The 14624-nt window shown below is 31.6% G+C and overlaps 1 protein-coding gene across 1 annotated transcript; it reads left to right on the top strand.

The window, feature by feature from the left end:
- The first annotated feature begins 346 nt into the window (after positions 1–346).
- LOC130893952 (nuclear pore complex protein Nup153) lies at positions 347–14347 on the top strand. Its single transcript, XM_057800412.1, has 7 exons — positions 347–609; positions 730–1243; positions 4450–6032; positions 7164–7728; positions 7836–8488; positions 10311–10402; positions 14038–14347. Exons 1-7 carry the CDS (start codon positions 541–543, stop codon positions 14099–14101), a joined length of 3540 nt encoding a protein of 1179 aa, XP_057656395.1. The 5' UTR covers positions 347–540; the 3' UTR covers positions 14102–14347.
- The last annotated feature ends 277 nt before the right edge of the window (positions 14348–14624 follow it).

Raw genomic sequence — 14624 nt, 5'->3', positions numbered from 1 at the left:
ACATCCTTTATTATAATATTTTGCTTTTCTGGTAGCATTCCTTATGTCAATATTTTCATCTATTTAAGATGCCAAAGTTGTCAATTTCAAATATGAAACAGATTAGTATACCCAGAATTTTGATTAAATTAAGAATAACAATAACTTAAAATTTACACATGAATCATTTTGATTTGACATTTTCAAACATAGGTTTCAACTTTTTCCGTTGACGTTTTATTTATTCTGATTAATTGACTGATGACATTAGCTACTCACAAGCTAAAGAGAGGAACAGTAGACTTTTTCGATGGTGTTAAGAGCTGAACGAATCCGATAAGAATAGACTTATACGAAATAAAACGGTAATGAGTGAGAAGCATTTATATATGCCAGTTGAAAATATGGAAAAGAACGCGCTCTTGAAGGTTATTTTGGAACTACAGCAAAATTACGCCATATTTAATCCTCGTGTGGTGAAAGTTGCTACTAAATAGCTAAAATGTAAAGTATTCAGCATTAATTTTGAATTCATTTGTAATCAGTTATTCTAGTGAAATTATGGCGAGAGATCCTAATAATAGTGGCGATCATAATTCATCGTATTTAGGTCAGGATGATTCTGAGAAGGTAATAACAAAATGCGTTAATTGAAACAAGTTCGCGCGTTCTCATCACTATAAATAGTGTGTTGAATTTGTTGTACTTGGTCGTGTTGAATATATAATAATCAATATCGTATTGTTCTAGTCACTTGTTGGAAAATTCAAATCTATTATCAGTAATACACCTTTGTCTAAATGGTTCGGGAGACAAGATAACGATGTTAAGTCTACTTTAAGAAGACGCGACGAAGACTATGGAGAAGTAGATCATTTGCAACCTCCAATGAAAAGAGCGAAATTTACGTTGACTCCAGAAGATGAAACAACTAAATCCAGTGACACTAAAATTAAAGAAAAATTATTAACTAAAAATTACAATTGCCCAGAGCCAGTAGCAGGTTCATCTGGTTTACAGTCTCGAAAGTTACTTAATAATGTTAATACCCCTATAAATAGTGATATAAATGTACAATTATTTGGTAGTAGTGAATTTTTAAATGGACATAAAGACTCTGATAGTGAGGAATCTACAAGTGGTTATTCTTCTGTTCTCAGAATGGGAAGTAAGGAACATGTTTGCCAAAGCGAAGGCAGTTCAAAACAACATTCTCCACTTCAGAATAACTCCCCCAATAGGAGAACCCTTTTTGATACACCAGGTGAGTTATCATCACAATATTGCAGTATTCCATAATTTATTTTTAATTAAGTACTGTGTGTGTAATGGACATTCTATGTACAATAACAATTCATCTTTTTTAATAGGGTCATTCCATATGAAAACACACTAAAATAAAATAAAATAATTACTTGATCCCCCTCAGAATTTGATGAAATTTTGTGTAAAAGTCGTCCTAGAGATTACGAAAATCTCAATTTTCTTTTCAAATATCTTAAACAGTTTCAGAATTAAGTAAAGGTTCCCAAAATCCACCTAAAAAATGAAACTGACACAAGTATGTTACTGGAAATGAGAGAAGAACATCCAGAGCCTTCTATCTTGATTGACATACTTTCAGGGCTTTGCACTAGGGAGGCGCTACTTGCCAATGAAAAATATCAAATGTTGATCAGTGTTGATAATTAGAGGTATTTTAATTATTTTTCTGAAGTCTTGTGGAACCCTCACAGGTGCTTCGCGGAACCCTGGGGTACTTTGAAAATGGCTGAGCTAGAGATATAGGAGTGGTATCATTTTACTGTATTAAATGCTCTTTTTTATTCACAACATCACATACTTTGTGATAAGAAGTGCTTGAAAAATAAAATTCAAAATTTGATTTTCTCAAAAAGTGTATTTTTGAAAATTTTCAAAAAAATCCTATAAAAATATTATGCTTTTGGTAAGTGATTCTCTATATTTCAACATAGGAGGCTAATGGGTTCATCACTTAACAATAAATACCTGGATGTCCGAGCTCTGTTCAGTATTATGTGCTTTTATAAATTATATTTAAATATGAATTACAAACTGATGAAATATGAATATTTTTCAATCTTGCTGACATAATAATAAAAAAATAACAACTGCTTATTTAAATAAAAAATCATCATTACAATTATGTAGTTTAATGTTTTTGTCATCACAGTTTTAGTGTTGAAATCTGGTTTTAATCTAATACTTCCTTCCATACTATATTGTGGGAATGTCAAGGGTTTTCTTTTTCTAACCTAGTTGGTCGCTTAACTCTAGAAAATGCTACATATAACATACCATGCATGAAAACTGGACTAGACTTTGAGTCAACCCCAATAGATTCGAAAGTTTGCTCTTGGGATTTATGGACAGTCATTACAAATTCAGATCTAACTGGAAATTGGTAATGCTGCATGGTGCATTCCAGTTGTCACTTAGATGAGCCAAAGGTTATCATCAACAATTTTCACCTTTATTATGTGAATACACAGATTTGTTGATGAGTCTTACACAATTGTGTAGTCGTTCTGATACATCTAAATTACTCAATATAATTATTAACCATTTTTTTTTAAATTTAGTTTGTGTGATAGCAAGTGTGAAATGTTGACACTATTTAGAAATTCTGTTGTAAATTCAACTGCTCCTTCAAGTTAATCTTCATTGAAGCGTGGCTATAGTAAATGTTGTACCGCCAGAGAAGTTGGGCAACTATATCATCATTAATTTTTTCAACATCTTTGTTAAGAGGTATGAGTATCGCTGTCTTTCATCCCCTCATAATTTCCATTCGCTTAGCTGTTATCAAATACTTAATAAGATTGAGGCTAGAAATAATATTCTATGGCTATTAAATTTCTTATGGTTAGTTCGCCATTGCCTAATTTTAGAAAATAAACAGCAAAAATGGACTAAAAGGTGAATTGTTTGATAGAAAGATCTAATAACTCAGTTTTATTCGCTCATGCCTGTACAGAGATTTAAGATTGACTACCCAAATGCCACCTTTTTGTTTTAATTTTACTTCCAATTATTTTATTTTATTATCTAATAAAAAAATTTCACTCAAATGAAACCACACTTTCTAAATATGAATCCTTTTTAGATCAATGTATCGCCCCAAAACACTTTTTTAGAATCATATCTTTAAACAAGAATTGCTCGTTTAAAGATACAAGATTTTAAAAAAGTGTGTTTTATAAGGTTTTGTATAAAATTAATACTATGCACCCTAAATTTACTCAAGTTATTTACGATGTTGATTATTATCATAATCAATTATGTACTTAGTAGTGTTGCCTTTAAGACAACAATTTAGTTAGTTACAAAATAATATTTTTTTAGTCAGCTGGAGTTAATTTTTCGACAATTAAATTACTAATCAGGTTACAATGTTTTATGCATTATTTACTACTAATGAGATATATTTCCTTATATATAATGTCATGCATTGATGATCATAATCTGTTTACTTTCCCACACACCCTGTAATCGCTACGGTTTCTAATAGTTTCTAAAATAAGTAATAGAGTGGCCATAACAGTCCGGTTATGTATCCTAAAAAAAGGATTCAAATTTATAATCAGCCCTTTTCTAATCACAACCAACTCGTAAAGGCCGCTATTGAAGAATGGGAAAAAATTACTCAAGCTTTTGTGGAACATTTGATATCAAGCATGCAGTGATAAGAAGTGGAGGAGGGCCCACGCCTTTTTACTGATTTTTTTTTCATTTTGAGATATGATAGTTTATGCATTTCCAGTAAAAACAAACTTTTATGAAAAAATAAGGCAAATTAAGGTTATGTAAAAGTCATATTTGACTAATTTGTAGGAATTCATTATTATTCCAATGTAACTTAGTTTTATTTTGTGTTTATAATGTAAATATTTAGATTAATTAAAGTGGTGGATTAATTTTGTCCAGCAGTTTATTTGACTGGTCATTAGTTAAAGCTTTAGACTGCTCATTTTTTAGAAGGTTTTAACATGGTATTCCTCGTTCACATTCACTTATTGTTTTATAAATAGTCGTAAGTACAATATTCTGCTGTCTTAATATATTCACATTGTCGGTTTTTGATAACCATCCATAACTAATTTGAAATTTGACAAAAATTAAAATGACATATTAAAATTGAAACGTTATAAAATATGTGTTTTCTATGGCATCTAGATTCCAAGTTATGTAGAAGTAAATTGAAGGCCACAGAAACTTTTGTTACATATGTTAGTTACTGAATGGCCTAGTTAGCTAATTATTTTGCTGCGGAGTATTTTCAAACTGCAATAATATTTATTTTAAAAATGTTTAAGACAATTGTGTCAAAATAATTTTTCCATTTTAGCACGTTCTGTCATTTAAAATCTTCAGCATTATTATCTTGGTATAAATTTTTCATAATGCTTGCTTGAGCAGTATTTAGTACTTATTTCTTTTTATTTTTAGCTCCAGGAATTTCAAATCGTACTCTATTCACGGATAGAACTGCAACTCCACAACAAAATACGTCAATGAGTTCAAGAAGACCTAATTTTAATGTCTCGACATTTGGTTCCCCCGATTTTATAGATCAGACATTGTCAACAGAAATGGTTGTGAGATCACCATTCTACAGTGGAAGTACAATGTATGGAGGTGCATCAGCTTATGGAAACAAGTTCGGTAAAAGAGCTAAAGATTTGAGAAATTCCTTGAAGAGATCAGCTCGAATAAAACCTATTAAAAAAAATGCTGAAAGTTGTAGTATGGTTTTGGGTAAAACTGCTAGAAAAATTTTAGAAACTTTAGAACAGTATAGTACACCCGTTAATGATGCTAAGAAAATTCCAGTAGCTTCCAAAAGAGTGAGATTAGATACAAGCTTACTTGGTACACATGTTGGTGTTAGCCCTTACACAACTTCAGCGGCGTCATCATTTAATAAGGAATTGCAAGTGCCTACAGTACCGGATTTATTAAAAATGAAGCAAAAGTTACAAAGTAGTACAGAAGCAGTAAGGCAGATTGCTACCTCATCAAAATCATCTTTGAATAAAGTACCTCTAAAACAAGATTCTGCAACGAATACTCCAAAACAGGACGAGCCAGTTGCTCCAACACTAGATACCGTTATTATACCACAAGATAAAATTGTTTCTGTACAGAAGGTTCAAGATATTATTTCACAAAAAGAAAAAAGTATTACTGTATCAAAGGTTGATAAACCAAAAGAAGCTATTCAAAATTTTTCGGTACCAACTTTATCTAAATTTGATCTAATTATACCTGCTACAGTTACAGTTCCAGAAAAATTGCCTGAAAATCAAATTGTATCCGCCCCTCCAAAAATTCCAGATATGACACAATCAGCAGTTACAAAGAAATATAGGCCAAAAGACCAACCAATTACTGTCACACAGTTTAAATTTTCTGATCCACTGATTGTATCTGAAAATTTCAAAAGTATTGTCGCTATAAATAACTTCAAATTCAGTGAACCCTTATCAAATTTAAACAAACTGGAAAGCAAAAATATTATCAAACAAACAAAAGAGAAAAATAACGGACAAACTATTATTGAAAATACGTTAATGGACAAGTTTAAACCCGCTTCCGGAACATGGGAATGTAGCACTTGCCTCATCAGAAATCAAAAAGAAAAAACTAAATGTGTTGCTTGCGAAACCCCAAAACTGAAACAACAAACAGAAAACAAACAAGTTAAATCATTTGGAGAAAAATTCAAAATGCCTGATAATATGTGGGAATGTCCTGTTTGTATGATCAGAAATTCAAATGATAAAACCAAATGCTTGGCTTGCGAGACACCAAATCCCAAGTCCTCAGCATTGGTAACTTCGTCTTCAAGCTTCGAAGCAAAATTTAAACCTTCTGTTGACACATGGGAATGTTCCACCTGCCTCATTCGAAACAAAACCGATGTTGACAAATGTGCTGCTTGTGAAACTCCAAAAGTTGCCAAACCAAAAACTCCATCTGATGATTTAGTTGCTGCTTTCAAGAAGAAAGCCGATGAATGGGAGTGTACAGTAAGTGATGATATTCAATGTTATATTCATTTATTTTAAACGTGATCATGGGAAGATCGTGTTTAAAATACTATAAACTATTGGCAATATAAATATTTCTGAAATTTTTCTGATAGGTTATTCTTATCAAAGCAAGTTACAACAAGTATTTGGAGCCCTATACTTAAATTGAATAATGTTCATAATTGAAAATTAAATTAAGCATAAAAACTGGAGTATTGTTAATAATAAAACTAGGGATTCAAAGTCGAAAGTTGTTCAATTTGAAAAGAAACTTTGATTTAAAATTCAAGAAAATTCGATTAACGGTTCCTTAGATGCGTCACTTATTTCCAGGTGCTTTTTCTTTGATTCGGATCTCACTTTTGTAATATTGTTCCTGAAAGTCTTCTAATCTTCTCCGACAATATTTCGACTGGGAGGATCGACTTTTTCATTATTTCAGCACCATGCAACAAAATTTTATGCATCGTGGGTGGCATGTAGTATATCTATTTCATTCTATATCTATTTTTTCGTCTTCTATGAAAATAATTCGTAGCTATTCAAAAGTGGTCACTCTATTCGTTGTTCTTTCATTTCTTGATATTTACTTCCATCCTCAGATCTTCTATCCGTATGTCTACCTTTTCTTCCATTTTCTTAAATGTATCTGATACGATTACTAAATCGTGTGAATATAAATCTGTCTAATGAATATATCAATATATTTATTACTGGTTCAATGAAAATAGTTTCAAGCTATTTCTTAACAGCTGCTGTAGTATGAGTGTAAAAAATTTGGAGAATATCAAGAAAATGTGGTCCTTTTATCTTATTTTTAATAATACCACGCAATATATTGGTCTTTTATGTAAATTATTTGCAAGTTTTGATAGTAAAGTGAGCATTTCTGCCACATTATTAGTGACAAAACTGATAGTTTGATGTTGACATCTCTAACCTCAATCCAATAGAACCACTTTGAGATGTAATTAATAAATAGTTGCTAACGTATTTTTTTCAATCAGCCAAAATTAGATTGAAAGTATTCCCAGACACTTTCAGCTTATTTTTTTTGCTGGGCCGCGTATTCACAGCCAATCCTTTCAATCAGCTATTTGCTAAACAATAATATTTTTTGCTTTTTAGATGTGTATGGTGAGAAATAGTAATAGTCAGATGAAATGCCAATGTTGTGAAGCTGCAAAACCAGGTAGCACCAAACCGGTCATTCAAGATACTGAAAAAAAATCCCAACTAAAATTCAATTTTGGCATTGATAAAATAGCAGCTGCACAATTCAAGTTTGGTATTCAACCTACTACTACATCTTCAGATAGTGTGACAAAATTGCCAGATTCTGCAAATCCTAAAGTAGCACCAATCACTCCAACCGTTCCTACATTCACATTTGGAATACAAAAGGAAGCTAATACCTTAGAAACAGCAACAGACGATGTTAAGAGTCCTGTATCTTCAAGTACCATAGAAAAATCTAACATTGAGTCAGTTGTCCCGTCAGAAAAGAATACAGATACAACAACTAAAGCTGCTGTTTCTAAACCCACATTTAGCTTTGATACTGAGAAAAAGAGTGCAGAAATCCCTACTACAAAATCAGAGACAATACCTACTTTCAAATTTGGGAATATTAGCAAGCAGGTCACATCTCCAACAACATCTGCATTTGAACAAAGTAAACCAACGGATATCAGTAAGTATCAATGGGTTTGTCATTTTTATTTTGAACTCAACTAAACTTGTATTTCAAATATACTTTATATTAATATGTATATATTATTGATTATAATTAATCCGTAGGCAGTACCAACAGACTTAATGCACAAGCCAAATCTACTTTTGCCACTTCCAGTAGTAAATTATCAGAAGTACCATTGATCAATAAAACTGAAGCCAAACCATTTCTGTTCAAAAGTGATAATATTAACACCGACTCTACCAACAAAGTTACAACTTTCAATTTTGGACAAACAGCCAGTTCATCTACCAAGCCACCGACCACTCAATCCTCTGGGTTCAGTTTTGGACAGAATACCACAGCTACAAAATCATCTGAATCAAATTTTGGACAGAATACCAATTCCTCTGCAATGACGAAATCACCAGGATTCAATTTTGGACAAAGTACTGCTATAACGCAGCCATCAGGATTCAATTTTGGATCTAATATTTCGACGAATCCAGCTGTGACGCAGTCAATTGGTTTTAATTTTCAATCGACGACCAAACCAATGAATTTCAATTTTTCTGCGGCAGGAAAAACTGAAAGTGGAAAACTGTTTGCTGGAACAGGAACTGGTTCTGTTTCAAAGAATGGCATTTTTAGTTTTGGTGCTTCTAATCAAAGCAGCACTACCACCACTCAGAAGACTGGATTTAATTTTGGAGGAACTTCGACGACACCTATCACTTCATTCAACATAGGAGCACCGACAGTTACAACACAGGCAACAGTAAGTTAAAGTCATTCCATATCACTTGTAAGGGCATAATAATCAATATATGTATGTGTGTATTAAGGTACCATGTACACCGCGACCCAATGGATCTATTGTGTCCCATTTCTTGCTACTATACTGGGGAACTCAGTTGATCTATTAAACTCAATCCTCTTAGAAAGTTGTAGCTGCCAAAGATCTTCGTCTTCTATTTCAAGCGCTACCAGGTGTAGTGCTCTGGAGTTACTTGACTTTCACACTTCAAGAGAATGTGAATAAAGTTTTCATCCTTTGAAACGCTACCTTGGGGAAAATCTGTGTTGATGAGATGTGTCATTGAATATTTGTTGTGTTACTTAACTATGAAATACCAATCTTCGAGGTAGGATTTGAGAATAAGGAAATAATTTAAGGAAAGGAATGTTCTGATTTTGTAAAGTAGTCCCAAGTGCCAGAATTTATCAAAGGCCTGATTTACATCGAGGAATATCCCGGAGCAGTACTTTTTATCTTCCAGATCTAGCATGATTTTATTTGTTATTCTTTGTACTTGCTCAATGGTAGCATGTTCCTCTTGAAATCCAAATTGATGCTTTGGAATAATACGGTTTTGATTAAGAATGGGTATTATCCTGGTTTTTAATATCCTCTCCAACAGTTAAACCAGTATTGGAAGTAAACTATTTAGTCTATAGGAAGTAACTTCTTCAGTCGGTTTTCTAGGTATAGGTATGAGGATTATTTCAGCTAATTTCCACTGAAATGAAAAATAACCAGTTCCGTGGTAATCAGGTCATGACCTGTTTCGAAGCAAAAGGTCACTTGTTTTTTTTTTTCGGAATAACTCTATATGTCACAACCGTTTCGTTAGAGCAACATAGAATGTTCAATTCTGAATGGTACTTGTTTGCCAGAAGTGTTCAGAAGACAATGCGAGCTCTCAAACATCAGTTCAAACAAAAACGTTTTTGAACAGTCAAAAAATCGAATTTATGGATCATCCATCGAACAGCCCTTGTTTAGCACCCAATGAATGCTTATTCCCGAAGATCAATAATAAATTGAGAGGTTAACGTTTTTCTACATCTCAAGAAACTGTTGATACATTCAAATCAAATGTTTTGGAGATACCTCAGTTGGAATGGAAAAAATGCTTTGACAATTGGTTCAAACTTATGCAAAAGTGTATTAATCTTAATGGAGAATATTTTGAAAAACAATAAAGCCTTAAGGTCGATCCACACATATCCGTGCCGAGGCGTACCGTAACTTGACCTTCAGTGGATAAAAAATATCGACTGACGAAATTCTTAGTAAACTAAAAAGGGTGTTCATTTGTGAACGGCAACGTGACAACTTGGGGTCCTTCACATTGTAAAGAACTGGTCGTTCCCGAACCAACTCGATGAGAAACTAATCGTTCATGTTATAAAATTGAGTACACACAGAAAATATTGATAAGTGCATCGAGAAAATTCTTTTTCACGGCACAGAGCGGATATGTGTGGGTCGACCTTTATTCAATTATAAATACTTGTTTTTACTTTTTTATCTCAAAACTTAAGTAGCAACCCTCGTATAATAACGTTTTTAAGAAGGGTATAAAACCCTTTTAAGAAACATTAACTAACCAACACCAAAGGTTTCATGTTATAAAACTTGAAGTATTTTGGAACTTTCTGAACGTCTTATCTGTATCACCAATAGTTTTTTATAAAACTATAAAAACTATTGTAACAGTGAAGGTTCTTTAAAAACTTCTTATAAATATCCGTTGTTGAAAAATGTATATTATATTTATTCTCACATTAATATAAACAAATAAATAAATTTTCAGCTTCCAACAGGAAGTGGATTCAACTTTCCCTCGCCTTATGACGCAAATGCTAAACCAACATTCAATTTTACCGACGGACCCGTGACATTTTCGTAAGTATGATGTCGTTATTGTAATTATAATTTGACTATAAAATAAATTACAATTCAGTGTTTTCTGTAAAGTCAGTAGATAGTTCACATATAACGATTACATATTACAAATCATGAAAAAAAACCTACTGTTCATAACCCCGTATACGATATTTAGATGAATTCACTATTATTGTATCCCTATTTAAAAACACTATCATTGAAATCAAATTTTCAAAATATTTTGATAAATTTCAGGATTAATGAAAAGTAAACATGTTTTTTGACTAAATGGATAAAAAAAAGTATGACAAATGAATGGCATCGTGGAATATCAAGACGATATTGGCAATGGGAGAAATGGAAGAAATTGCAAAAGAAATATAATACAAAATATTGATACTTCAAGAAATACGATGGAAAGCAATAGGACAATTAAATATGGAATAATATACTTTTGTTTTACAGCGGGAAAGATAAACATGAAAAGAATGGTACTGGTTTTATGATAAACAAATGAATGGTAAGAAATATACTAGAATATGAAGTTATTAATGGAAGAATATTAAATCTAAGAATAAAAAGTATAACAATAATTAATATCTATGCCCTGACAGAGGAAGTAGAAGACGAGGACAAAAATTAATTCAATAAAAAACTGGTTAAGGTACGAGAGGATGTCACAAAATATGATACATTAATAATTATTGGAGATATTAACGCAAAAATAGGAAAAGATAAGTATTAAAGTAATGTGGGAAGCAAACCTTACACAAAACAACAGACGTTAATGGAAAGTGAATATGTAATTAGTAGCACTAGTATTAAACATAAGAAAGAATATAAAATTACCTAGATGATACAGGAACCACCACGGGCGACCAAATAGATCAAATCCTAATATCAAATAGATCAAAGATGATACAAGTTGTAAGGAACAGGTGTTGAGACTGATCATAATTTAGTAATTATCAAAATTAAATTAATGATAAATATAGTGAACAATGAAAAGCAGAAAATGGAATGTGCCGAAAGTGAAAATGAGTGATGACGAATATAGGAAAGAAATAAAAAAGCAAAGAAAAAGATAATATTAATGAGAATTGGGAAGAGCTTGGGAAAATTATAGAAAATACAAAGCAGAAAGTCATTGGTATGGAAGATATAAGAAAAAATTACAAATAAATATAGAAAAATAAGAAACGAGAGCACAAAGATAAATAAGAAAAAAAAAAGAATAAAATGGATAAATGACAATATGAACAACTTGAAAAATGTCTAATAAAAATAATGTGAAATTATATCAACTTATAAAGAAACAGAATAGAAAAGAACTACAAATCCGTATTTCAAAAAATCTTCAATTGAAGAAGAAGTGACTATGAAGAAGATTATAATGGTACATTACTATTAAATGAAGAAAAACCGACAGAAGAGGAATAGAATGACATAATCAACAAAATAGTGAATGAGCTATTAAAATAAGTAAAAGCATAAGATGTTCAAGATCATGGAAATAGTATGGGAAACATAAACAATATCAAAAGAGTGGTCTACTGGATTGATTATACCAATAATGACGGAAGGAAATCCCAACATATGTAGTAATTATAAAGGAATTAGTTTTCTTAATATCGTATATAAAATACTAACAATAATTATAAAAGAAAAACTGAAAAAGGTAGTTAGATCAGAAATATAGGAATATCAAAAAGGTTTTAGACAAGGGAAATCAACTGTATATGTCATACATACTTAAAAACAAGTGATCGAATAAAGCTATAAGCACATTAGAATGCAAATGAAAAGGAGGATAATAATTATAAAGGACATGGGAAAACTGCTAGTACTCCAAAAGTTGATACAATTAGTGAAAATGACTATGCTAAATGCTAGGGTAAGGATAATAACATCTGAGAAATTTGAAATAAATACTGAAGTGAGGCAAGACATGATAAGGGAATGTAATATCAATGGAAGTATAATTAAAAAATCGAAACAAATAGTAGCATATGCTGATGATTAAACTTTAATAGCAAGGGACTGAAAGAGACACATTAGAAAAAATGGCGAGAAAGGCGTGGAAAAGATGATTGAATATAAATTGACGAAAAAGACAACATAAATGGAAATTGAAAAAAAGAAACAGTAAAGATAATCACCTCATCTTCAAAGTAGATGACACCTTTAAGTACTAGAACAATAAACAAAAAATTACTAACAAATATGGATAACGAAAAACTAAGGATTTTATGAGAGGGGAATAATTATGAAAATTTATGAACCGGTGAAAGTTGGGGATTGTTTATAGAGGACTTATGAACTATGAAATTAAGAATATACTAGAAAACGAGGATATAATAAACCCAATGGTAAAGAAACATTAAAAGAATGGAGACCAAACGAAATATGGATAGGAAGATCAGATTGTACAAAATTTACTAAGTCTAGGAATATGTGACTTAAACAAACAAATGCATGGCAAAAAGAAAAGGAGGACAATAGTCGATGCTTCATAAACATGTATTGAGCTGTAATTAACTGAAGATAAAATGTGGGCGTGCTGACCACCCATAAAAATACGGAGTCAAAAGTGTTCAATCTGAGCGGTCACAATTTTAAATAATATATGTAAACATTGTTTATGATAGCTACGTTAATATTTTATGTAATTAGTATGTCTGTTTTTCTTAAATTATTTTCTTAGAACTATATTGATTACAACGTTGGCTCTTGTTGAAAATTTTTCTATACTTTCTGAAAATTATCATTTTATTCATTATATATTGACAATAATGCATCGACTGGCCTACATTCAATAGACTTTTCGGTTTCTTTAATAAGTCAACTATTGGGTGATAAATCCTTATGTCATTTACTCCGTTGTCTTGGAATTTAATTTCTAAACATTCATTATGTTTTGTTCTTGGTTACACATTTATTGTATCCCTTAATTTGTTTGACGTTTGTTTCAATTCTCCCTCGGGTATTTCTATCCGCGATAAAATTTCCTCAACATTCTCGTAGCCTGTGTGAAATATGGTAAACTGATATTAACCTATAGTCAATGGAAAATTTATTAATCTATTAGAGGTTGGTTATCCATGTAGTAATATTAATGGAAGAGATCCTGATTCAAAATTATTGGGTAGGTTTTTGACATTAATCTGTCCAACTATTAGGCGTGTTCTTCTTTCAAAATGTATTTAACCTACTTGCAATTTCGGCATGATTCGGGATAAATAATCTATAACCACCTCTAGGGACCCACTACAATGTGGACGATTTTTTGTGTCCGTTGTAGGCTCATTGGTTTTTACCCACCTGGCCTCTTACTGGGACCGATTAAAAGTGAAATTTTCCAATCTTACCCACTTTCCTTCCCTTTCGGCGATAGTGAGTTTCATTGCATCTTCATGCGAGTGTCCGTGAGATTTTAACCATCGGTATTACTTTCTTTAAACTTTTATCAGCGTAGGCTCTTTGATTGACAATATATCTAGCTTTGTTTCTGTCAGTAAAAATAGAACTACTTCACATAGTTTTGAGAACATTAGATGTATAAAAAATTTGTTACTATTTGTATTTTTTAAATTATCTTTACAAGCTATTTCTACAAATAGTATCAGTTGACAATAAATTATATCTATTTGTAGGTCTCAACCGGCGACAGGAGTCCCTAGAAAGATAAAAAAGGCAGTTCGTAGGACTCAGCGGTAGTTATGTGTAATACATGTGTAAATAGTAATAATAATGATGATGATAGAACTACTTTTGGACGCTTAAAAGTATCATGATTGGTTGATTGTTTTATGGTGTATGGATCGAGTGAGCCTTAAGAATAAATAAATATGTTAATTGAGAGAGGAACGTGTTTAAACAAAAAAATAAAAAACTTCTCAGTATCTGTTGTAAATGACTTATTAACACAAGACAATGTACTTGAAATAAAATTGTAAAAAAAGATTGATTCGTTTCATTTTCTAATAAAAGTTTATACAATAGAAGCTGATTTAAAAATATAACCGCCAACATTTTAAACTTATTAAAATATGTCAAGGGCACCTTCACATCGAAAACCCGGGCCAATAAACCTTCGAGATCCCAAGAGAAATTGAAGGAAACGAGACTGCCGTTGAAAAACACTAAGAGGAACACATACTTAGTAAACAAGACGAATAGAATGAGTTCTAAAGGCTGTTTCGCCAAACCCAAAGAATAATCCAATTTGTGTAGTGCAACT

Source organism: Diorhabda carinulata, chromosome 5 (assembly GCF_026250575.1).
Source record: "Diorhabda carinulata isolate Delta chromosome 5, icDioCari1.1, whole genome shotgun sequence".
NCBI classification, from domain to species: domain Eukaryota; kingdom Metazoa; phylum Arthropoda; class Insecta; order Coleoptera; family Chrysomelidae; genus Diorhabda; species Diorhabda carinulata.
The sequence above is the reverse complement of the archived record's forward strand: the minus strand, read 5'-3'. Positions and strand labels throughout refer to the sequence as shown.